This window comes from Tyto alba, unplaced genomic scaffold (genome assembly GCF_018691265.1).
Source record: "Tyto alba isolate M040663 unplaced genomic scaffold, T.alba_DEE_v4.0 Super-Scaffold_40, whole genome shotgun sequence".
Lineage (NCBI taxonomy): Eukaryota > Metazoa > Chordata > Aves > Strigiformes > Tytonidae > Tyto > Tyto alba.
This window is the reverse complement of record NW_024881316.1, coordinates 8,514,627-8,539,059: the sequence shown is the minus strand read 5'-3', so window position 1 is coordinate 8,539,059 and position 24,433 is coordinate 8,514,627. Positions and strand designations below refer to the sequence as shown.

Sequence of the window (24,433 nt, the reverse complement as noted above, 5' to 3'; positions counted from 1 at the left end):
GTACAGAAAGCATGGGACTGGTTCCTGAAACTTGTGAGTCAGATGATTGCTATACAATGAAAGTGGCATAGAGAGAGAGTACAGGAGAAAACAGACAGAATTAAAAATCTGAAAGCAGGAAAACATTTTGGTTGTCCCCTTTTTGTTCAGGTCCACCTTCTGTTCTACTTAAAAATTAAAGAGGGTAAGCAGGAGCTCCTCACCTCGCAGTTTATTCAGTGGCTGCACCCATGTTAAAAGGAGCAAACTTCATTTAGTTGGGAGTTCAAACGAACCGTGAGATTATACGCGTAATTAAGAACAACCCACATGACTGAAAGCTCACTGGTTTGAAGCCTGGGTTTTGTTGTTATTCCCTCTTTGGGATACCAACTACATAACAAACTGGTAAGCCTGTAACAGCCCCATAGTCTTTAACAGCCTTCGGTGGCGTGGGAATTTGCACCTCCAGCAATGGCAAACCTTCCACTGAAATCAACCAGGCAGATCTGCTGAGGTGTAACGAAAACAGTATCTGTCTCCCACCTTGTTTCACGTTTCTTGTAACCTTTAATTCACTGCAGAAACTGCAGCTGCAATAAATTAGGGGAGGGGGGCTTTGAGCTATCCTCACCCAACGATAGTCAACCATGACTTCTCCGTATGGCTCTTAGCCCTCTGGCCCTGTGTCAATAATGCACTTAAGCTCACGCTTAAGATCAATGACAGTACTTATGAGCTTAATGGTAAGCATGTGCTTAAATGCTTTGTGGGACTAGCATACTCAGCACCTCCACAGGATGGAGCACCCAGTGACGTTCCTGACACTGGTAACCGAGTGTGGAAGGCATTGGTTTCCCAGACTAAGAGCCACGCAGTATACAACACTTTGCAAGCCTATTCGACAGCAAATGAGATCATTTTAATGTTGGTGTACTGCTTCAAGAAAAAGCAGATGTGGTTGAATTGATGCTGGAAGTTATCACCACAAAATATTTCATGGCTGCAGATGCTGAAATGCACAGAAGTTGTAAATATCAAAGCACATTTCAAAGGCTTACAGTTAATATAGACATGGTATGTATGGTATTATATATGCATATGGTATTAAATGATTGAAATTTATTATTAAATGCTTATGGAATTAACTGAACCAATTGCATATGGAACTGTATTAATCTCAGAACAGAAGAAAGTCTGTCTTCATAGTAGATTTATTAGATCTTAACAAGTAAGATTTTTCCCCCCCTCTATAAGAACTAGCACAAACAAGGAAAAAAAGTAAAAAAGGGGCCTTGAACAGAAGCTTTTGGCTCTGCTGCATTGAAAAAAAAAAAGAAAAACACAACAAAAACAAACAAGAAGGAAAACAAAAACAAAAATAAATGAAAACACAGAACAAAAGAAAAAAAAACAACGCACAAAGATGACAAAGAAAGCAAGAAGCCTAAAATTTTACTGATTTTTATATTCTCCTTTTCACATCAGGTTGTGTTGAGGTGGGGTTGTTTTTTGAGTTGGTTTGGGTTTTTTGTTTATTTTTCATCTTGTGTAAGCAGTCCTCCCTCAAAACAGCAAGCCAGATTCTGCAATGAGATATTCCTGTTAGACGACATATCGTATCTTTGAAGTGAAAGTAACCACACAACAGAATCTCACTCCCCGAGTTTTGATGTGAACTGCTGCATCAAAAGAAATAACCACACCCCCCAAAAAAAAACAAACCAACCAAGAAAATAATATTAATAATAATTAAAAAAAAAAAAAAAAAAAAAAGAGAAAGCAAAACAAAAACAAACAAAAAATTTAACAAAATCAAACCATTTTTTGTAATACAACACTACAAAACAAATGAGCCTTCTTGGAGTCAAAAGCCCACTACATGAGGCTAGCTAGTATCAGAGAGATTCTCATGTTACAGTCAATGAAAACAATACAAAACACTAAATTCAGATAAGCCCTACTTTACATTACCCCTAGCATTAACCACTGAAGTCTATCACTCTGTATCTTCCCAAAGCCATGGAGTATGATTTTTCTAAAAAATTATGATTCAAGTATGTAATCACAGATCTATTATTTCAGGTAGCCCATTGGAGGTGTACCTGCTTCTCTGCAGGTAAAAAAATACATCAGTATTTCAGGATCTGGTTTCACCTATGCCATCTGAGGTCATGTGTCATTAAAGTCTTTCTGAAGTGATCAATTCCATGATAGCTTTTACAGCAAGAAAATACAACTTTTCTTTGTCCTGCTGCAACATATCAGAATATACATGGAATTCCATTCAAATGTGTCCAGTTCTATTGGTTTCAATATATGATATTTTAACTTCTTAGTTATCTTAACAATGCTTGAGATTATTGTTAGATGTAACATTTGCAGTTGAATGAGGCATTTAACGAGTGTCTGGATGATATAGTCTGTACTGTGATGATGCAGTAGTTTCCCTGGAGAATTAGATTTTCTGTGTTTATTCCCATGAAGTCTTGTTTGCATAGTAGAAAATTCAGTAATTAAAACTAGAAAAACATTTCTTTTCAAAATTACATTATTAAAATGGTACTTTTATGTTAATTCACAGGCAAATATTTCTGGACATCTTCACACATATGAATCCAGCCATTAGTTTTGATTCACTTTTAATTCATGATTGAAATTGGCTTCTACATACAAAAGTTGCCTTTTACTATTTGCTGAATTGGACTCTACTTTTCATCTTTCAGGATGCTGACACATCTAACGTGTTGACATGTCTTTCATTATCTACAGGTTACCCTAATATAATTGCCACCGAGCTAATCTTTCAAACACCTCTGATAAAGGCTTCAACCAGTGCAAAATGCTAATGCCGAGGTTATTAGCCATCATACATGTTGAGCTCGCATAACATTCTTTCTGAAGTCCTTACATTCATTTCCAGTTTATGCTTGTATTGATTTTACGATCTTGCTTTTAAAGAAAGACACTTTTGGATTTTCATTCTTCTTATTTAAAGGATTTGTTACACTTTTATATCCCCACTCACACTTCACGCCCTTCTGGCTCCAGATTTCTTAATGCGGTGAAGATTAAGGGCCTGATCCCCCAAGTCCTTGTTCATGCAAGGAGTCACAATGGATTCAGCAAGATTGCTTCCATGAGTAAGAACTATCCATATGATTTATGATTTTTCAGACTGAGTTAAGGTAGGACAATATACCCATTATATCTTTCTTAAAATGTACTTCCTCAGGGCTTGAGGAAGGAAGGTTTTTATACCATTTGTAATTCAGACTGAAAGAAGCATTTCTCAGTTTTACATATATTAGACAATAATACCAATGTTTCTAAACTTCTCATTTTTTATAATGATGTACTTTACACTGGTACATTTCATGGAGTACCATGAGATTCATTTGTAAGCAAACTGGAGGTGGCCTTAACCACATAATTCGTGCCTAGTTCCAGATATCAAGCTCCTCAAGACTCGGGGATGTTTCAAGTTTGGTATGTCATTTCAAACACATCTGCAGTATAAATGTTTTTATTTTAGAGCACTTCAATCTGTGCTATTCAATTACAAAGAAAACATCGTAAACAAATTTATGATCACCCATTATACAGAAAATGAAAAACATATTTTTAGAAAGTTTCCACATAGGAGTAAGTCTGTTGTTTCTAAAGGAAGAATGAAAAAGTGATTTAAAATAATATGTTATAAGTATACAGAGCTTTCTGGTACAGCACAAAGGATTACACTACAAAACAAAAAGGTAAGGAGAACATTTAGGTGAGTTTCTAAAGAGATTCTTCCTTTTAATTAGCTTGTACATTTGTACACTGTAACCTGAAATACACTCCTTTCCATTCTAAAAATGAAAAAGTCATAAACACTTGGTACAATTACTGAGAGAAATATGAGGGGGGAGCTAGTTTAAAGCAAGTCTTTCAATTGCTTTGGTAAAATAACTACTTGTCTTTAGGAACTTCATTTTTGTCTGGAGTACCTACCCCGTTGGGAGGAGAGGAAATCCATTCCAACTCTGTCTGTTGTGCTTTAGAGTCCAGCAATATTACTAAAAAGGGGGAAAAAAAAAAAAAAACCACATAAGAATTTTCACTGTTTGTTAAATGTAGTAAGAGGGAATATAAAACCAAACGACAAAGTCTGACTAAAAAAAGTGATAAAAAGAATACAGTTTTTGTACAAATTAATATTTTTTTCTTTATATTATTAAAAAGAATCTGCAATCCCAACTATGCATTTACTTGTAAATAGATGATTAAATTGTTATGTACCATCCACATACAAGCAGATACACTTCAATTTTAACAATTTCATTGCTTAAATCAAAGTGTATTGTTTTTCTTAGTGCTCTAAAGTGTTACTAATCAGTCATTAAGATGCACGCTCCCTTCATGTCCTTTGTCATAAGGACATTGCCCATATGCTGGTTATTACAATGAGCTTAAAACAAACAAACGCATACCAACATTTCAACACTGTTCCAAACTGATTTAGACAGGACTAGACTATACCTTACTGGCAGTTTCACTGCAAAAGTAATGGTCTTTCGGAGTTTGAAACAAAAAAAAAAAAAAAAAACCAAACATGTCCCTTAGGTGCTAAAGCCATAATTCTGTAAACAAATGACAACCAGGAATACAGAAAATAAAAGACTCTGCATGCATACCTAAAACACTACATACATACACAAAATCAGATTAATTCACTTTATGGTAATGGTTTACTAAAAATATTCATGTTGTTATACCCCAGTGACATTCCATACAAAAAAAACATCAGTTCTAGTAGCACCACGGTTATTTTCAGCTACTTGTAACCCCATCTCTGAAAGTGGCTAATCACAGCCTAATAAACCAACTCTTACATATTTCACAGTACATATCAGAGATTATATTACTGATGTTCTGTTACCTCCAAACATACATTTCTATGTATGTCTTATATTTCAATTATAGCTATGAGCTTCTTTCTTAGCATATTATTATAAGTTTCTGTAAGACTTTCAAATGGTACATATGTTAATCTGTGATCCCCAAATAAAATAAATTTTTAAAAGTGAAGTAATTTGCTGTAATACCTTCTTTCAAACAGCCATAGCTTTATCAACCATATGTCTAGGTTTGGAACACTTTGAAGATTCCTTCTTCACAGCTGCTCTTTTAACGTCAAATTTCTATTTGATTAAATAAAAAGTAACATTTCTAATGTAAATCTATTCTGTATATTCTTAGCTATAAAGCTATTTATAACTTTATACACGGCACTTAAGTACTGATATTTCAATGCATGATTTGAGTCTGTAAACTTCAGCAACTTTTGTCAGGTCCTTTGAAATGGTTATAATTCTGGCTCCGGCCCCTTCTCCTAGTAGAATTTAACACAAAATTTCAGTGAATTACTAGAAAGATGAGATGACTAAAAAAGTTATGTAAAGGTTCATAGAGTAATATCTGGAATGTTAGCTGAACGCAAAACGGTAGCTTCTAGGCCTATATTTTAGTAATAAAGTGGAACTGCTTGTTAAGGAAGTTTGATAGTCTCTCTCTTAGAAAGATTATCTGCTTATTTCATTAAGCCTGGATTCAAGGGGCTTTACTTTGTAACATTTTCTATAGAAAAAGCAGGTGGTGTATGTGGTGGTTTGTTAAACACGAACATTTATAATTCTCCTGGAAAAAAAAGGTACCACGAAGAATTTAACCATTTCGGCACCAGCACAACGTCCCATGGCTGCAATTCCCTACACTTTTTATTTGGCGGCAATTCTCCATCACATAGCAACGGGTGGAAAAAATCCCAGAAAGAAAAGACAACAAACACACAAATAAACAAACAGACATAAATCCCTCGGCTCTGCAAACACCCCGTGCGAGGAAAACGTGGCGTTCCCGAGTGGCACCGAAAGTTGCCGGGGAAGAGCTTCCCAGCCCAGCGGCTGGTGCGCTGCTCCCCACCCGCGCTGCGCGGATGCGGGAGGGGGGGGGGGGGGGAGTGGGGGGGCCGTGCTCCGCGCACCGCGCCCGCAGCCGCTCAGGGATCCGCAGCCGCGCAGGGATCCGCAGCCTGCCACAGCACGCCGAGACCCCGGGGCGCGGTCCCTCCGCGGGGGCGCAGCGGGTCGCATTCCGCCGGTGGGGGCGGAGAGACGCCGCTCGGTCCCCCGTTCCCCCCCCCCCCCCCCCCGCCCTCCGCGGCGCGGCGGGACAGAAAGCGAAAGGAGGCGTAAAACCAGCGGGCGAAGCGCGGGGGCGGGGGCAAGGCGCTCCGCGGAGCGCCGCGCAGGAGGGGAGCAGCGGACTCTCGCCTCCGCGGGGGGGGCCGCAGCCGCGCACCCACCCCGGGCGCTGCGCGGGGCAGCGCGCAGGCGGCCGCGCCTTCGCGCTGAAGAACGGGGGCTGGGCGGCCAAGGACCAGGTACCGCGGTGGCCCCCCCCCCCCGCCACACACCACCCCGCAGCCCGGCAGCCGCCGGTTTGGGGAGGGAGAGCCCGGGATGGCAGCCCCAAAACGGAGCCCCGAGGTCTCGTAGCCGGGGGGGGTGGGGGTGGGGTAGGACCTCTCACACCCCGGGGGGAGCAGCCGCAGCGGCCCCGCGTCTGCGCTCGCCCCGAGGGTCCCGGCCGCGGCGCTGGCCGCGCAGGTAACGCGGCCACCCCCGGGCTTGGAGAGCCGGGCGGACCTTGCCCCGCTCCTCTCCAGCAGCTCACCGCGGCTTCTGTTTAGCTACAGTAAGGAAACTCGCAAAACTTTTCAGCCTCTCATCCCTCTTCGGTGCCCTGCGGGGAAGCGGTGGGAAACCACGCAGGGCTGCCGCCGCCTCCGGCCCTTCGGCGAGGCCGGGGGTGAAGCTGCAAAGTTACTTCTTTTTTTGGTGTTTTTTTTTTTGTTTTGTTTTGTTTTGTTTTGTTTGTTTGGGCTTTTTGTTGTTTTGTTTTTTTTTTTTTTTTTTCCTCCCCCTCGCTCTTTATTCCGCGGGAGTCTTCTGCGCTTGCAGCAGGTAGCAGCTATCAATCCCTGTCTGCCGCTCGCCCCCTCCTGACCCTCCTTTGACTAGGTTAATTTTCCCCAAGCATACACACATTATGAACACACGCTGATATGTAGAGATGTATGTATATAGATACACATCCATGACATACACAAACACGAGGCAAACCACCGCCGGGAGGCACCGGCGAAATCCGCAGGGCAGAGCGGGGCAGGCAGCTCGCACCCTCCCTGCCCTTCCCCGCTCCCCGCCCCACGGCCACGCGTTAGTACTGCCCGTGGCGGGGGCGGAGGGGGGGGGGGGGGGCCCTCTCTGGGCTCTACAGACCCTCCAGAAAAACTTTCGAAATGCTGCTAAGGAATGGCTCTCTCCCCTTTCCCTCTCTAACCTCGTCATATCCTTAAGGGCAGAGGACATTTTAATTGAAGGATTTTTTTTTTTTTTTAATTTAAGCTCCAGTTACAAGCTCGAAATGGTATTTTACTGCATGCCAACTGTTTGATGAAAAATACTGACGTATCTAGCTGAGGGGGGAAAACCCCCAAACGCATACATATGCGGAGACACCGAAAAAGCCCCTGACTCCCTGTTCCCTGTCGTCGTCGCCCGTTCTCTCCCCCTCCCACACCCCCCCCCCCCGAAGATGGAGACGGACCTTCGCCTTTGGCTGTCAGACGCGAGCAAGGCGCTCCTTTAAATCATTTCGGATTGTCTCATCGTGAGGAAAGAGATTCCCAGATGGAGTTTGTGAATGGATTTTATACACCTCCATCAGCCTCTGATAAAAAACTGCCTGTTTTGTCTCTGTGCGCGGGGGAAACAAACGTCCGGGGTTCGCCTCACACAGGTACCAGTGTTGGATTGATGGGCATCGCGAAGCCCCGCTGTGATACGCAGATGGTGTAAAATATCCATCCTTAAACCTCTCTCTCTCCAGCGGTGCCGGGCTGTATGCACCCTTTAAATTCACGCCCAGCCTGCATTGGCCGGGAGGTGCAAAACTGCACCCCGATGCTCCTTCCCACGGTCCGTGCACGGCCCCGCGGGGCCGGGGCGCCGCAGGCCCCCGGTGGGCAGTGGCGCGGATCTGCCCCGCAGCCTCCGCCACGCGCCGTGCCTTGCCTCCCACCAAACGTCCCGAGCCCCGAAACTCGGCCCTCGGCCCCTGCAGCCCCCACCGGGGGAGTAGCAAGGCAAGCCCCCCCCCCCCCGCCCCTCGCCGGGAGGATGAAGGCTGCCAGGGGAGAGTGAGGCTCCCTTGCACGGATCCCCAGCCCCATCCACGCCTTTTCATCACGTGCAAATGCCTCGCAAACCTCATTCCTGAGCGCAAAGGCAGTTGTCCCGGTCTCTCACACATACACACGCACCCCCCGTAGCGAATGCCTTGCTCTTTCCCCCCTCTCACCTCAGCTAAAAAAATGTCTTTTTTTTTTTTTTTTTTTTTTTAAGCGGGGGTGGGGAGGGTGGACAAGCAGCTCGCGGTGGCAGGCAGGTCCTTCGCTAAGCCACCACACAGACTTAGTGTGCAAAAGCAATAAATAAGCCCAAACTTTTGTTTTCCGCATCACCTTACCTTCTTTTGCAGCCTGTGCCTCCCCCGTGTGTGCAAAGCGGAACAGCCAGACGGAGCACAAAATAATCCAAGAAGGGAGCCTACTTTGGAAAACCATGGTGCAGGAGCGGGGTGGTTTTATATCTCTAGCTATATATTTCTAGACACTGCCGCTGCCGCCGCTTGGTGGGTGCTAGGGGACGGTGGAGAATTTGGTCTGCTAGTCTCTGGCTCGGCGCTCGCTCCCTCCCTCCCGGCTGCCTTTCTCTTTCTCCTCCTCCTCCTCCTCCTTCTCCTTCTCTTTCTCCTCCGCCTCTTCCTCCGCGCCGCTGCCCGGCTCCCGCACCGGGCCGGCCGCCCGCCAGCCCCGACTGCAGCCCGGCCGCCCGCGCCGCGCTCCGATAATATCAATTAGGGCGAGGGGGCGGGACCGCAGCGGCAGGGCGGCCCGTCCCTCAACCTGACTGACAGCCCCCGCCGGCCAAACAACAGCGAGCCTCGGCGCCCGGCGGGCCGAGCCGCCTTCCTGAGTCGCCGCGGTCGGCGGGGGGCGGGGTCGGCGGCGCCGCCCAATGAGCGTGCGGCGGTGTCGGGTTGCCGCCGGGGCCGGGGAGCCGCGGGGTGTGCGGGGGGCGAAGGCGGTGGGACGGCGGGGCCGAGCGGGGAGCCGGGAGCCGGGAGCCGGGCCCGGCCGGCCCGTGGGGCCGCCCCACACGCGAAGGGGGCGGCCGGCCGGCTGGTTCCCCGAGCGAGCGGGGCGGCCGGCCCCGGGGCTCCGTGTGCTCTCCCCTGTGCCGCAGCTGCCGGGGTAGGGAGCGATGGGCGTCCTGGCCCCAGCCCCATCCCGACCTGCCCGCGGGTCGAGGCGCTGCCCCCCGTGGCGGTGCCCACCCGTGGCGGTGCCCGCCCGTGGCCCGGCCGAGCGCGCACCTGGGCCGCTGCCGCCGAAAGGGAAACTTCGGCAGGAGCTGCGGGAGGGTGCCCCGAAACAGTCCTCCGCCGAAAGTCAAGTTCCTCGGGGCTGACATCGCTCGGGCTCCCTTCCCTTTGTTTTATCTGGGTTTTCCGCCCTGTGTCTCCGGTTTTCCCCAAATACGAAGAGCAGGTTAATGATAATATAGATCTTATTTGGAATGGGGGGGGGGGGGGAGAAGGGGAAAGAAGGGGCGGTTGCTTCCCCTTTCCCCGTCGGGTGTAACCTGAGGCGAGGGTAATCCGCTAACAATGAAACAATTTAAATAGGAAGGGGAGGAAAAAGAAAGAATAAATAAATAAAAAAAAATAAATAAATAAAAAAAAAAGACAAGACCCGAGGGAGAGGGGAACTTGCCAAATCTCTTTTGTCAGCGCTCACGCTCCGGGCCCGGGAGCGCTCTCCCCGGGGATCCGTTATGCCCCCCACCCTTCCGTTTTCCCTTCCCCAAACCCACCCGTGCTCCTTCCGTGAGTGGAACAACAGGGCGACCCGAAAACTTACCGTTCCCTGCAGGAGGCTGCAGAGCCCGGGCTGCTGCCGGGGGCACCGGTGCCTCCGGTGGCCTCGGTGGGAGCGCTCCGGGCCGGGGCCGGGGCCGGGGCCGCGCAGCCCCCGCGGGGAGTGGCGGTGGCCCCGCTCCGCGCCCCGCGAAGCCCCGGCCCCAAACTCTGCCCTGCGCACCCTCCCGCGGCTGCTGCCGCGCGGAGCGGAGCGGGCGTGGGTACAGCTCCGCTAAAAGTGCCTCGCCGGGTCCTGTCGGAGGCCAGGAACGCGATTTAAAAATGGAATAAGTGATTAATGTCTTGGAAGCAGGCGGAAGACAGCGAAGCGCGGTGTGTGTGTGTGTGTGTGTGTGTGTGTGTGTGTGTGTGTGTGTGTGATTGCAACTCGGTGGCAAGATTATGCGAGAAACTGAAACGATCCTTGCGCAAATGGGGACGCTGATACGGAAAATGTTATGCCACAAATGGAAATTTAAATTGGGGGTGGGGGTGGGGTGATGTTTATGGGACTTTTAGGTAGATAAGGCAAAATTAGAATTAATACCATGCTCAGCATTGTCAGAAAAACAGCCACCATACTCAGGGCTTTGAGCACTTTACCTGTGGTCTCCTTGTTACTTCTGGAATAGTGTGGAGGTAGCCTCAAAAATGCACTTGTATTCCTTTCACTTGCTGAATAATTGATACTCACGGCTTAGAATATGACAGGTTTTGCGTTTCATTCAGAACGCTCTTTTGATACTCTGGATGCCATGATGAGTGTAGGCAAAGTACGCACTCTTGGTTCTCTCGTCCTCTCTCATCTGTCATTCCCATCCTCATGCGTGCACACTCAGAAAGGGGAGCTGTACAAAACAGTGAGTTTGCTTATCTTCTTTTAAAAATACTGTTTTGTTTTAAATACTTACGTGCAGGTATTTTGTAACTTCCTTGCAAATTTTCATAGGTAAAGTTAGTTTTCATGTGGCATACATTGTAGCAGTGATTAAAGCAGATGTAGAAAGTCCTTAACCTAGTTAGTCCTTTATGATTTCCTAGCATAAAGTTCAGGCATTTCACTGCAACATCATTAACTCAAAAGACAATTTTTACACCTACAGAATCTATTTAAAAAAAAAAAAAAAAGGATTTGTAAAGAGAGTTTGAATGACTATGTTCATAAAAATGCAGAAACTTATTAAAAGAACAAATTGACAGGAGAAGGGCTCAAATGGTAATGAGAAATATCCATGTCCTGCATATAGTATTAGGCCAGACACTTATTTTCATAATTACCTGCATTTATACAGGCTATATTGTACTATATTGTACAATCTAATATTGTATGTGTGTAATGATGTGTATAGGGTCTGTACACATATAAGGATACTTAAAATTTTGTAAAAGTATTAATCACACAAAGGATATATGTGCACATGACAGAGTGTATAAAGAAATTAAATAATATTTTTTTTTAAAAAAAGTGTATTTCTCTCCATAATCAACACATTTTAAATGCCCTGTCTTCCTGATAATCATAAATTTAGGAAAAGATGACATATTATATGTACGGAATCCGTAAAACAGTCATGGATGTATTCACAGTTATACCAAAACAATCCATATACATCAAGAGGGTATATTACAGTGTGGTTTTTTTAAATTGTGCTTCTTACATCTTTGTGAAATTGATTCAGAATTTGAAATCCTTTTTAGTGAATTTTATTTTTTTCCTTTTCCTCTGCTTTTTTGTAGTGTTCTCTAACACTTCATTGTATTCTGTAAGATGCACAGCCTGTATTGCATCTCATCCAGCTGAGCGTTGGATCTTCTGTGAACAAAACAGAAAAGAGAAATGTTACAACTGAACCAAAATACTCAAGCTAAATGGACTCCAACCCTCAGATTTGGTATCAAAATCTCTGAGACAAGGGGAAAAAAAGAAAAAGAAAAAAAGAGTGGGAACTTCATTCAACTCAATGTGTTACAATTCAGACACCATCAAAGTAAATGGTTAACTGGAACTGAACAATGTAATCAAAGATACTAATGTTGCTTTTTCATTTTATTTTGGTTTGTCCTTTTTTCTTACTCAAAATCTGTAGTCCAGATTCTGCCTTTTATTTGAACTTGTGTGTAGTTAGAATGACTTTCTTGATATTACCTAGATTTCATGTACTGATACTAGCTTGATACTAGCCAAGCTTCCCTATACTGAATTGCAATGGTATAAGAAGACTTCGGAGAAATATTTAAAGAATTTTCTCTTTAAAATTGGCTTACTCTATCTTCACCGCATAACTCAATGTGAAATTGTGATACAAGAAATATGAGATGAATTCTAAGGCTATACGTAAGGATATGAGCATGGTTTGAAAGTAGTTATAAAATTCTGTTTTCACAAATTCCCTCTTTGCAGGATTCAAACTTTCTTGCTTGGCTACTCTGTACAGGGCTGAAGCAAAATTTCTGTAGCTTCGAAAAGGTGTTGAAGGTTAGCCTCACACATAGTTTATGAAAATTATATTGGATCTTGGTTCTGTCCACACCAGAATGATCCTTCACACTGGTTTTGACCAAAAACATTTGAACTGTGTTTTACAGTAATAAAAGTAGAAATTAGGCTTAAGTAATAGAAGAAGATTTTTTTAAACCCCGAGTTTGGTCATTTGTGGTCATAATCTAATCAATCCCTAAGCAATTCTTTACCTGTGCACAAGGTTTTCTGTGAAATATGAAGTACATATTTTTGTACAATTTTTGTAGATTTTTTACTACAGAAATGCAGCAGCTTCATGAAATTTGGCTTTTAAGTAATATGTGTATAATAGATCATTATATGAGACTTTGCATTTAGTCTTCCAGATGTAATGGCACTTATATTCTAAATCTGGACCAGAGCTGAATTTTCCATACAGTGTGAATTTCAGATTTTCTGGTGGATTTATAAGTGAGACTAGCTCTATTATAGTAATGAAGGCAATGCAATAAATAAATATTACTGGTTCATAAAGAAATTTTAGAGGATTGAGACTGGCTTTTTTGAAAAGCATGCTCATATAAAAAGTCCTTTCTGTCATTGAAATTTCAGTTGTTTTGTTTTTCTTATTAAACTATTTTAGTTAAATCAAAAATATTGCTATAAAGCTTCACACTTTAAAGTCTTCATGTACATCAGAATGGTAATAACAATTCACTGACAATTTTTCTCTCAGGGGATTTAGTTATACTGTGCTAAATAGATACTCAGATTCTTTTTTCCAAATCTATGAATTTTCAATACACTTGAAAAACACTGTCCAGAAATAGAGGTACAATGGTGTGTCATCTTGCCATTTAATGGAAATGAAATACATTCTATAGGACAATACAAATTAAATTCACATTAAATATGTATGTGAACACGAAATGCCTCTGCCTTTCCCAAGGAACAGTAGCGAGGAGTTGTACGGGGTCCAAAAATATGCTGCATCTGGGTTTGTAAGACTGCTTCCTTCCCCTGATAAATCTGAATTTGAAAACTGTTTTACTGAGGAACAAGAGCCTTTGGAGAGTATACTGCCTCTGTGTTGATCACTCTTCAGAGTCTGATAGTCAATCTCACTGTCCTGCGGACTTTCCCCTGAGAAGCCGGAGCAGGGCAAGCCAGTGTCATCATCCTGCAGTAGCATCTGGAGATATTCTGAAAGGACGTAATTTCCATTTCACCTGTGAATTAAAGGAATGCCTTTGATGCCCAGGTGTAACAAGAAATAACCACACACATAAGCACATTGTTGATTTCAACACTCAATAAGATTGAAAGTTCAGATTTTCCTAGGATGTTTGTCATACTGAAAAATCCACATAGAAGAGCCTGATCATAAGGGTAGCTAATTCTTATTTTAGTTAACTAGCTGTAAGTAGTAGATAAACTCTAGCAATCTGCTCCAGTGAGGTTAGTATCTTCCTGTTCTTCCTCAGTACAAGTGACATCTGATCACTTCCATCTGTGACAGCCCTAGATTCTTCTTTCAGACCAGCTGAGGTGAAAAATCAGACCCAGTAGATTTCCTGTTTCCATATATTACCTCCTCTTACAGTCAGTCGCAATCTCTCAATTTCCTTATGGTTCTGTGAAAGAGCATGGAAGCATGTCTCCTCTCAATCTCCCTTCTGTGTTAGGAGGTAAGAGGGGGAAGGATGAAAGAACAGATGCAGTAACCCTTATTTAGTTCTGAGAGATAAACTACAGATTGTGATGGCAGGAGTTCCAGTGCTTTCACCTCAAGATCCAGGAAGTGTAGTGATGTGGAGCATTGCTACTGACGGGAAAGCTGACAGAGTGTATGGGAGAAGGTGTTCCTTGAAGTAGAATAATTTAAGAATTACATCCGTCAGGAGTACAACCCCCTGCAGATTTCCCTCTTTTCCATCTTCCACATATTCTCATACTCTTGTCAGGTTTCCATGCACATATACTGCCACTTCTATCCTGGTCTGTAGATTTACCTCCTCTCAAAACTGATCTTTCATTATCCACTGTAAGTAAACCAGGTTTCTCTCAAGCAAAACATACTAATTTGTGGGAGTGTGTTTTATCCTAAGATAGTTGATGCTTAGCAGATATGCTAAATCACAAGACCTTACATACTTAATTTTATCTCTTTCAAATGTGGAAGTTCATGTGATAGTGAGTTTATTCAGAATGCATTTACTTTTGGCTTGAATTTGCCAACTGAAGTTTCGGGATGTGATTTCTTTAGTATTTACTGTAGTGCGACAAAGGTTAGTAGAAGTACCTAACAAACTGTCTTTATACAGTCAAGTCTGGTTTATCTAAAGCAATAATCTTGTAATACAAATGCAGGGATGATACAAATCCTCTGTAAAATTAAGCTACATGACTGTATAACGAAGAAAAAAAGTTTTGCTATATTTGACCCTAAAGAGCAAGCTAACACCTACCTGGATCAGTAAATACAGACTGAGAAATAAACCACACTATTACAAAACTGCGTCTGGACCCCTTCTGTCCTTCATGTAACCAGATTAGCAATTTCTGTCCCCATGACAATGTGCACCAGAAAATGGATGATTTCACCCCAGTCACCACCGAGTAGGTTCTTTTCTTTTAATTATTATTATTTGACATTTACCAAGCAATTTCTTAGTTGTCTCCTGTCTAAAGCCTCTGTTCAGATAATGTTTTCCTCTTGTAAGCAGTTCCATTGATCTAGGTGAGAGTTAGGTGCTACTCAAGCTGAATGAGAGTGACACTCTTAGGTAAACACTAAGTATCTTTAAAGGTCCTTCAGATGGAAAACACTTCATTTCAAGAAATCTTTTATTTGTCCTTTTGTACATGTTTTTCTTGAGGAGGTGATATGTACTGTAAGCAGTAAGCAGAGTTAACTGATGCAGTGGGGTGTGCTTTTTCGTATATCAATTCTTTTCAAGACCATAACTGATTTTTTTTCATTTTTTTTTGTTGGTGCAATTTTTCTTTTGTTTTGTTTTGTTTTTCTGTTTGAGATTGTTTTGTTTGGGTTTTGATTTTTGTTTTGTTTTTGTTTTTGTTTTTTTTCCACCAGTGATGGCACAATAAGCAGTTGTCACTGAGCTGTAGTTTTGCCAGTGATGTCTAGGTCTTTCTCTTAAGTGGTTGCAATAAATTTAAAGCCCATCAATGTGATTGAATAGTCGTGTTTTTTTTTTTTTTTTTCTTTTCTTTCTCCTTTCTAGTGAATAACATGGAAGCTATCTACAGTAATTCATCTGTCATTGTGTTGCCCAGTTGCTTATAGGTAGCATTTCTAATCCACTGTATAACCTTTCTTAATCCTGGCTAACTTTAATAATCTTTTGCCATATCTCTGTCTATTATTTCTACAATACATAATAAATATATTAAACTGTGCTACTCATACTACATATCTTGGAGCATCCTATAATTTGATTGATTTTATGATGAAATTAACCATTTATTTGTTAATGCAATTTGTTTTCCTCCTCAAAACCAGACTGTAATTCTTGACAGATGTCTACCTCACACTCTGCAATTATTTAGATCTTAACAGTCATCTTTGGGGAGACTTAACAGACTATCTTTTATCATTTTATTTGAAATTTTATTTTTTCCCTTTTTAATAGTGCAATCCAAAGCATGGAAAGGTAAATGTAATACATGAATTAACAACATTGTCCATTTCCATTTGCTTTTTATTTTTGTTCTTTATCCCATTTTCAAATATAATGAAATATTCAAATAACATTGAATGAAAGGAAATGAATTAGTGTAGCTGGCAGACGGAACCTTAAAAACAAAGAATTCAGGTTCATGATCTCTGTGATTTAATATGATTTTTTTTTTAATGTATTTTATTGGTACACAAACTACCAGACAAATTTCTGTAACTGTTGTATTACAGTAGTAATAACTTACCTAACTGAACTTCCAGTGTTAAGAAAAAAAAAAGAAAAGGTAGTCTTCCAGACCAGGGCATCTGCCAAGGACATTTCAGCAGAAACCAGCTTCCTGAATTCTAGGAGAAAAACTCTATGTTACTTTTTCCTTCTTCAGTGTTGACATATATCTTTCTAATCGTCCCATATGGGTAGTGGGAGTTTGTTTTTCCCCGAAATGGGCACAGAGTTCTCAATGAATGTTGCTACACAAAAAAAAAAAAAAAAAAAAAAAATAGGAAAAAGCACAATGTGCTTCTTAAAATTTACAGACCAGGGGCATGGCAGGCTGAGAGAGCACTGTCACCTTTGTGTCCTTCTGATTTGGTAAACTGAAAATGTCCTCAGTGTATCCAAAAGTGCTCAAGGGGAACTGTAAAATTATGGTACACTCGTAAGGCTGTCTAGTGCACTGCAGGACCAGTTTCAGTCTCTGTCTTCTGCAGCCCTGCCCCAACCCACTCTTCCTTCCCCCAGCTTGCCTCTAACTTTGCCCCTTGCTATGATCTGCAAGGCAGTGCTTTGAAGTCTGTCTTCTAGCATGCCTATGACAAGGCTTTCCTCTCTCAGAAACAGTGATTGTAGGACTTTAATGCTATTCCAGCCTCTTTGTCCTTCCGTATAATGCGCCTTGCTTATAACCAGCTGTAGCATAATTAAACTAGATTTTAGGTGCTTAATCAGGCTCAGTAAAATAGCATAGCTTGTCACATTCCTTCCAGCTGAAATCAGTACATAGCTTTAAGTCTGCACTGCCTCTACTGTACCTGTGAGTAACTGCTGTCAGCTGGCAAGAACTTCATCTGAATTCAGATTCACTAGGAGATTAATTTAAGATACTTTTATTTCAAAACAAATACTGCACCGTATCTGTTCAGACAGAGACTCTTCTGAATGTTTATTTGTCAAATATGCATATGTATGTGTCTACGTACATAGTTTCCTTATAAATTCAATAGCTGTAGATAAAGGAAATGTAGAGAAAATAGTTTCATGTGCACAATACTGTGTACAGAAGGCCAGTCCCTTATCTCCTGTGAATTGACATAATTGCAACAACATTATGCTAGTTGGGGCTTTTTGGCAAGAATTCATGCCAGTTACATAATTAATTACAACATATTCTAACCTACTGAAATCTGTGCATATTTTTAGGCATAGCTTGTACAGTTCCAGTGATTTCTGCTTGTGAATTCCCTTTAGACAAGCCCTCAGGTTCTCCGTGGATCTGCTTCTGTCGCTGTGTCACTTTGAGAGTCACTGCTGCAATTCTTCCTTCTATGCAGTTCTCACAGAAGTCAGTGCAGGATTTAGATGCACATAGGTAATAGGGCTGGATGTTGGTCACAGCACGGTAGGTTCTGAGCTATTCTAATAGTCCTCTGCACATGCTTCCAATTACTAACTGCTGTGAACCTGAGCCTTTCCTGGTGTGAGCCCCTGAAGTTACTGTCTTTATGCACCTGCTAAGATTTCTACCTTATGATGAGTTATAACATTTAAATCTTTCAAACTGTGCTTATACAGATATAACAAAAATCTACAATATTAGGTATCTGGATAATATTAGATTTTGGGGGGAACAAAAGATCTGCAGGCTTTTGTGAGAATGGGGATTTCTCTCTCCACGTCTCCCATTAGCTTCCCACCAGTCTGATTTTGCTAGGACGCTGGGACTCGTTCCTGAGGAAATTTGCCCTGCAGTTGAGATAGTAACCTGCAGTGAGATTGGAGATTCTAGAACTGCCTTCTTCTGCACATCGCCATCGAGATATAGCACTGCCTGTCCCCGGGAAGCACCCTCTGTCACCTAAGGGCACAGCAGATCTGTGTGACTCCACTTGCTCACTGTTCTGGCTCTGGTTCACGGCTGTGCTGGAGAAACGAGAGGAGTCAGGGAAGATGAAGAGTACAGCTTGCCTCCACCTCGTCCCTGCTGAACTGAGGAGAGGGACAGCCTAAGGAAGGGGGGTAGCAGGCATAAAGCCACAAAAAAAGGGGAGGCTGTTGTGTTGTGCTGTGCAGAGGGATGTACTGGCATATTGCTGTGGATACTGTGGTAGTCACCTAAACAGTTTTGTTACTGTTTGATGTAATTTCTGATGTTGCCATCAGGTGTGGTGTATTATCCATGCCTTACCTTCTATTCTCACCTTCAGTTTTGCTGTTCACAGGGTATTATCCAATTCTCAGAAAGGTGTAACTTTGATTTCAAAAGGTGTCTGGCTGTATCCAAATGATGGAAAGCCAGAAGAATTCACAAGAAGGCTAAAATAACAAGATTATTTTTGAATTACATTTGCTTATGGTTTTAACTGTTATGTCTCTCTAGCACACAGATATGTGTGATAACCCCACTTAACTGACAGTTAGGTCACATTAATCAGGCTGCTTCTATAACTGCTTCTTTCTACCTGCGACTGCATATCGTTCTCCAAAGGAATTCCACACAGTTATGGCCAGTGTAGAGACAGGGCTAATGCGGCAGTGCTTTGCTCAGCTGCATTAAGTTGTTTTGCTATATGGAAAGAATTTAATTAGTTCACATCAAAGTTACACCACCTTCAGTGACAGGTCAAATTGGTGTGTAGCAGTATGAGCTGAATCAATGTGAGCTGATATAAAACTCTGGAAACCTAGCTTTCAATGGACTGCTTAATGCAGCTCAGAAAGGCAAATCCCAGCACAGTATACCACGCAAAGTGAAATAAATGAATGAAAACTGCATGATTAAATGCTTTCATCTGGAAATTTCGTTGCAATATTCAGAAACTCTACAAATTCTTCTAATTCATCATACTCTTTGTTTATTACTAATAAATTAATGTGCTGATGGAAGGAATTCATTACCCTTTCTACACACTTCACTAGTTGCAGGTCATTTATTAATCTGTGTTATCTGGTAAGACTAAAACCAGCTGTAATTACATTGTTAAACATTGATTAATAAGCAGCCCACATCACTAATATACGCAAGAAACAAGATAAAAAATCTTTTTAAGGATTTAGGGTAAAATTTTAACATTCCTTTGGGAATAAGGAAATCTGGATCTTCATCAATATTCATTTTTGTAAGATTCCATTTGCTTGTACAGCTGTATCTCTAAACACCTTTTGGAAACAGATTAACAAAAAAATTCAATTACACTAGAGTAAACTAACTGCATTCACAAAGTGGTATTAATGCACTAAGTGAAACATTTAGAATGAAACGGGGGGGTTTTTTGATAGTCTTCAGCTAACTGTTCTTTGTTGTTTTGTATTCTTAGTTCAGTCATGTAATTAGGCACACATCTTTTTTAAATCCATTTGTATCTCACAGATTTAAAAACAATATAGAGATTTGAAAGACATTATTAAAAACACTGCAGATTTCTAGACCCTGCTTTTGTAGGTTTTCAATAAAATCAATTTGATTGAAGTGACACACAGGAAATTATTATGTGTCAGAAGCTTGGATTATCATAAAGGGTAAATAAGCAGAATGTCTCTGGCAATTGACAAGATTGGGGAACTCTATGGGAAATAAAGCAGATGTAAAGAAGATGCTTTTAGAAAAGATGTTTTAAGACTGTCCTCAATTAATCATAAACGACAAATCTTATTATAGCAGCGCTATTGTTAAAGGTCTGTCAGTATTTCCATTACAATCCTATAATTCAAAGATTAATAAATGGACTATAAAAATTAAGACTGGGATGAAAGTTGGTGTTCACACTATTCACTATGGGATCATATTTTCCTCCCAAAAGTTTAAGAAGATCCATTTTACTTTTTTGAGTTGGACAGCTCCAAAGGGACCAGAAGTAAAAAGTTTAGGATGACTTGTTTGTTTGTATAACTTTAAAAAAGGACATAATTTAATAGATCAGGAAGACTATGATTCAGTGGCATAAAGGGTCAAACTCACTTTTTTCATCCTTCTGTCCCTGAAAGGCTCACCCATTTTAGTGTAAATTCAGCTTGTAATAGGGCTGTTGAAATTCTCTACTCAGCCTTCAAACTCCTTTGGATTATTTCTTCCAATTTCATTATTAATCAGGGATTTGACACCTGTTTTCCAGCTCACCCAAATTTATGCTAGCCAAGAATATGTTCTGCTACTGGGATTGCATAGGAATTTTAAGCAGAGCCTGCTATTTCCGTAGAACTGATGATCTGAACAAAGGTTAGCAGTTCTTGATGTTTTGATTAAATTAACTTTCTTCGTCTATGTCCCCTTCGAAAGCTGAAGCTATTCTGTAGGGTGAAAAATAAGTATTGCTAGAAAGTGCAACCTGTGTAAATCTCAGAAGTGCTGTGCTTCTTCAGTATTATATCTGAGCAACCTGGTCTGGTTGAAGATGTCCCTGCTCATTGCAGGGAGGTTGGACTAGATGACCTTTTCAAGGTCCCTTCCAGCCCAAGATATTCTATGATTCTATGATATTAATCTCACAGTAAGGAAGTCCTAGTTTTCTGGGTTCTGACAATGTTTTTAGCCGCTTTGTCCAAGTCTGTCTTGGTAAGCCATGTCTGTGACGGTTCTCTGTCACCGGTTTTCTGGTAGAGGAGTTTTTATATCCCATTCAGCTGGCTGAACCACCAAATCAGGCAGCCACATCCAGGCTGCCCATGGGGAATTGCACCTGCCCATGCCCAGGAATCACTCAGGAAAGTGCTAGCTGGTCTGGCCAGATTCTGCTCTGACAGTGTAAATAATCAGTGTTTGGCAACATTCACCAATGCTGTTTTATTTACTAATACAGACATAGACTTTGAGGCCATTCAGACTGATGAGATAACTAGAGGTTGGTATGGACTGATCTGAAATCTCAGTCAGGGTGAAGTTTGCCAGTACCAAATGGAGGAATCCAGCTTCAGAAGGCCAGACCTTCAAGCTGACAAAGGCCGTGTTACCTCTAGAGCTGGTAGCCTTGAATGACTAGTGCATAGACATATGCTGGCATCTGCACATCATATACCTAACAAATTCCTGGTATATTAACAGGAAAAGGCACTGTTCCAGGAGAGGTACAGTTTTGTCTGGCTGTCCTGGGTGAGCTTTCATAAGAGAAGAATAAAATATTCTTTGATCCACTACTGCTGAAAAACTGTGTTCTTTTCATAGTAGTAGCCTTGGAATAGGCACACGCTGAAGATCACTGCCTGCTACCTAGTAAATCAGCCTGCAAATGAACCTACCAGCTACTGCAAGTGAACCTGACAGTCCTTCCAGTGACTGAATAAGACGCTGGCCTGTGTGATTTATGCGTCCAGTGATATGGCACGTGCTTCCACTAAGCACACCCCTCACTTCCTCTTGTATGGCAAGCTTGGCTGGCTAATGGGAAATAGGAGCCCTGAAGCTAAAATTCAAGCTGAATTAGCAAGAAAATAGATTTGAATAGGTAGTAAAAAAATAAAAGAATGCTCACAGAAGGAAGATATTAAAAAATACAATAGCATTATTACTGATGGCATTATTACTGTTGTGCTGAAAATTACAAACCTGTTGTTTTCGTAGAAGATGTGAAGAACAAAATGTATGATCTTGTGGTTTCTTTCAGAAGCAGCATTTGTGACAGCTAAGGTCCAGGCTGATAGCCTGATTCATCTGGACAGTTCATGATTAAGGTATTGTGGAGAAATAGAAAAAAACCCTTTCTATTTCATTCAGGAGAAAGTTACATAGTATTACAGTTTCTCTGCAGGTGGAGAGTAATTATGTTGTGTTATTTTTTTCTCATTTGCTGTTTGTCTTTATACAACATTGGCCATGCTGAGGACAGTAGAAACTATCTAAAATATGATGCTATAATCTGAGAATATCATAACTAAATCGAAAAGGGGTGAAAGCAAATAAAATGGTAATAAGGGAAAGTGGGTCCAGTGAACAGACCAGGAAGTATTTAATAGCATTTTCTTTAGCAAGTATTCTCTTCTTTTCCAGGCATTTAAACAGTGGTATTTTATTAAAAAAAAAATATAAATTTAATGAACATCTGTAAAAGTTCAAAATGGAGTACAGGCCTGTCTGCAGTATGCAGTGCATCTTTTCTGTGTTTTAGGGGGTAATGAGAAGTAGAGTAGTGAAACAGTAAATTTTCATAAACTTTCACAGGTAAATGTACTTGTGATTGCTGATCATTTCTGAGACGGGAAGATGTGATAGGTGAAAAATGTAAAGGTTATTTATGCAGATTCTTACTGATTTCAAAAGTTGCATCTATTTTAATACATATAAGTATTCTTAAAAAGAAGATTATTTCCCTTTATTCTGTTATTTCAACTCTGTTATGGACTAGAATCAATACTGTAGGACCTAGATGATGAGCCACTTACTGACAATATTGACTAATAGAAGTAACTTCATAATATGGGTGAGGTTTACACACATCACTTCTGACCTGAAAATTATTGATCCATCCAAACTTTAACAGAAGCAGTCAGCGATTCATTAGTCAAAACATACATAAATGTTTGCAGACTATTGTTAACCAATAGTCTAATCAGTGGAAATGAAGAGGAATTGCTGAACAATATTCCTCCTAAGCACTGCAGCCACTTAATGACTCACACGCAAATGTTATCAAAAAGGTCATTTAGCTCATTCTTTCACTGCAGAGTTCATTTGAATATGCTGCATTTGAATTACTCTTTTTTTTTTATTAGCCTAGCTTGACTGAAGGTATATATTACATAGTAATAGCATGTGAGTTGTCAGGGCTGGCCCAGTACTTGCTGTCTGTGATACTAAGTCTTTGGGGATGGAAACATAAGCACACCCAAAATATTGATGGCGAAATTGCTTCTTTCTTGCAGACATGCAGGGAAAATTACAAGACCCTGGAGATTTAGCAGGCTTGACCACATTCGGCTGTGTTTTCCCCAGCCTGGTCACATGAGTCCGTGTTGACTTCTGTTTGTTTGAATCTTTACTGGTATTATTTACCAGTTTCGCTGCCTCAAACTGAAAGCATCAATGAACATATGTTACAGGATTTCTTGCCTCTGAATAGGACTAAAGTTAGGAGCAAAACTGGAATGAAAACAGCCCCATAGGGTAGCTTGGAGTGACAGGAAAACATGATATCAGCTTGTGAGAATGTCTGGTTTTAGCTGATTTTGATCCATAACTAGCAAGCTGTGCTTGGTTTGCCACTCTTCTCCCCTATGCGCACTTGTGCATATCCGTGGATAGAGCACAGTTGCGGTGCAGGCTGAAGGCAGTTTAGAGAAGAGAGAAGCTCTGATGTGCCTTTGAAGAAAATACAGAAGATTCTCTGATTGTGCCTTCTGTCGCACGTTTTGAACAACAAAAAAAAATGTTTAAATCACCACAGATTTTACACGAGTCTCACCAGCCATGGAATGTAAATGAAAATGTTACGGTATAAACTTTGCTGATTTGATTATCTAACATTGTCTGATTTTCTGCTAGTATCATAGCCTGTCCTCTGTAACAGACCATTGGACCTAAGCACAAACATAGATTTTGTATCTTATGGTGGTATATTTGTAAGGAACCCGGTACTCTGCAGGATTTTCTGTCTCCTAAGGCATGTGGCTGATGGTTGTGCATAAAAATGAAGCTTTAGTTTGTGCTGAAAATTCCACACTTTTGGTTTTCTCATATTTTCTGTAGGAAAACTCAAAAGAAAAAATGAAAGTATTTTTATATTTGAAGTGTTTTGATGGTGGTGGGATTTTATTTTCTTTCAAAGAGAAATGACAAAAATAAAACCAGATTATTTTTCTTTTTTCAGAGAAATACCCTAGGTAGAAGCTGGTTTCCATCTTATTTGTTAATTTTAATAAAGAAGGTTTGTTTCAAAAAAAAACCAGTAATCAACTTTAATTACATATTGAGCATTATTATGGTGAAAATACTGCAAAAAGAATGGTTCAATAGGTATAGAGGTGATTTGAAAAGTGAGGCGCATCACCAAATATATATGTAGCTTTTAAGTATGGCAGAAAACAAACAAAAGCTACATCCACATTAGTAAATACAATG

At 41.4% G+C, this 24,433-nt stretch overlaps 1 protein-coding gene across 6 annotated transcripts in view; it reads right to left on the bottom strand.

Annotated features, from left to right (window-relative positions):
- The window catches only part of EPHA7 (EPH receptor A7), a 167,604-nt gene extending 158,720 nt beyond the window's left edge, over window positions 1-8,884 (bottom strand). For all 6 annotated transcript variants that reach the window (XM_032989915.2, XM_032989917.2, XM_032989916.2 and 3 more), the window contains exons 1-2: window positions 8,554-8,884; window positions 3,973-4,037 (exon numbers count right to left, since the gene is read on the bottom strand). In XM_032989915.2, coding sequence (XP_032845806.2) covers window positions 3,973-4,037; window positions 8,554-8,650 — 162 coding nt within the window. In that variant the 5' untranslated portion in view covers window positions 8,651-8,884. The remainder of the gene's footprint in view (window positions 1-3,972; window positions 4,038-8,553) is intronic.
- Between the last annotated feature and the right edge of the window lie 15,549 nt (window positions 8,885-24,433).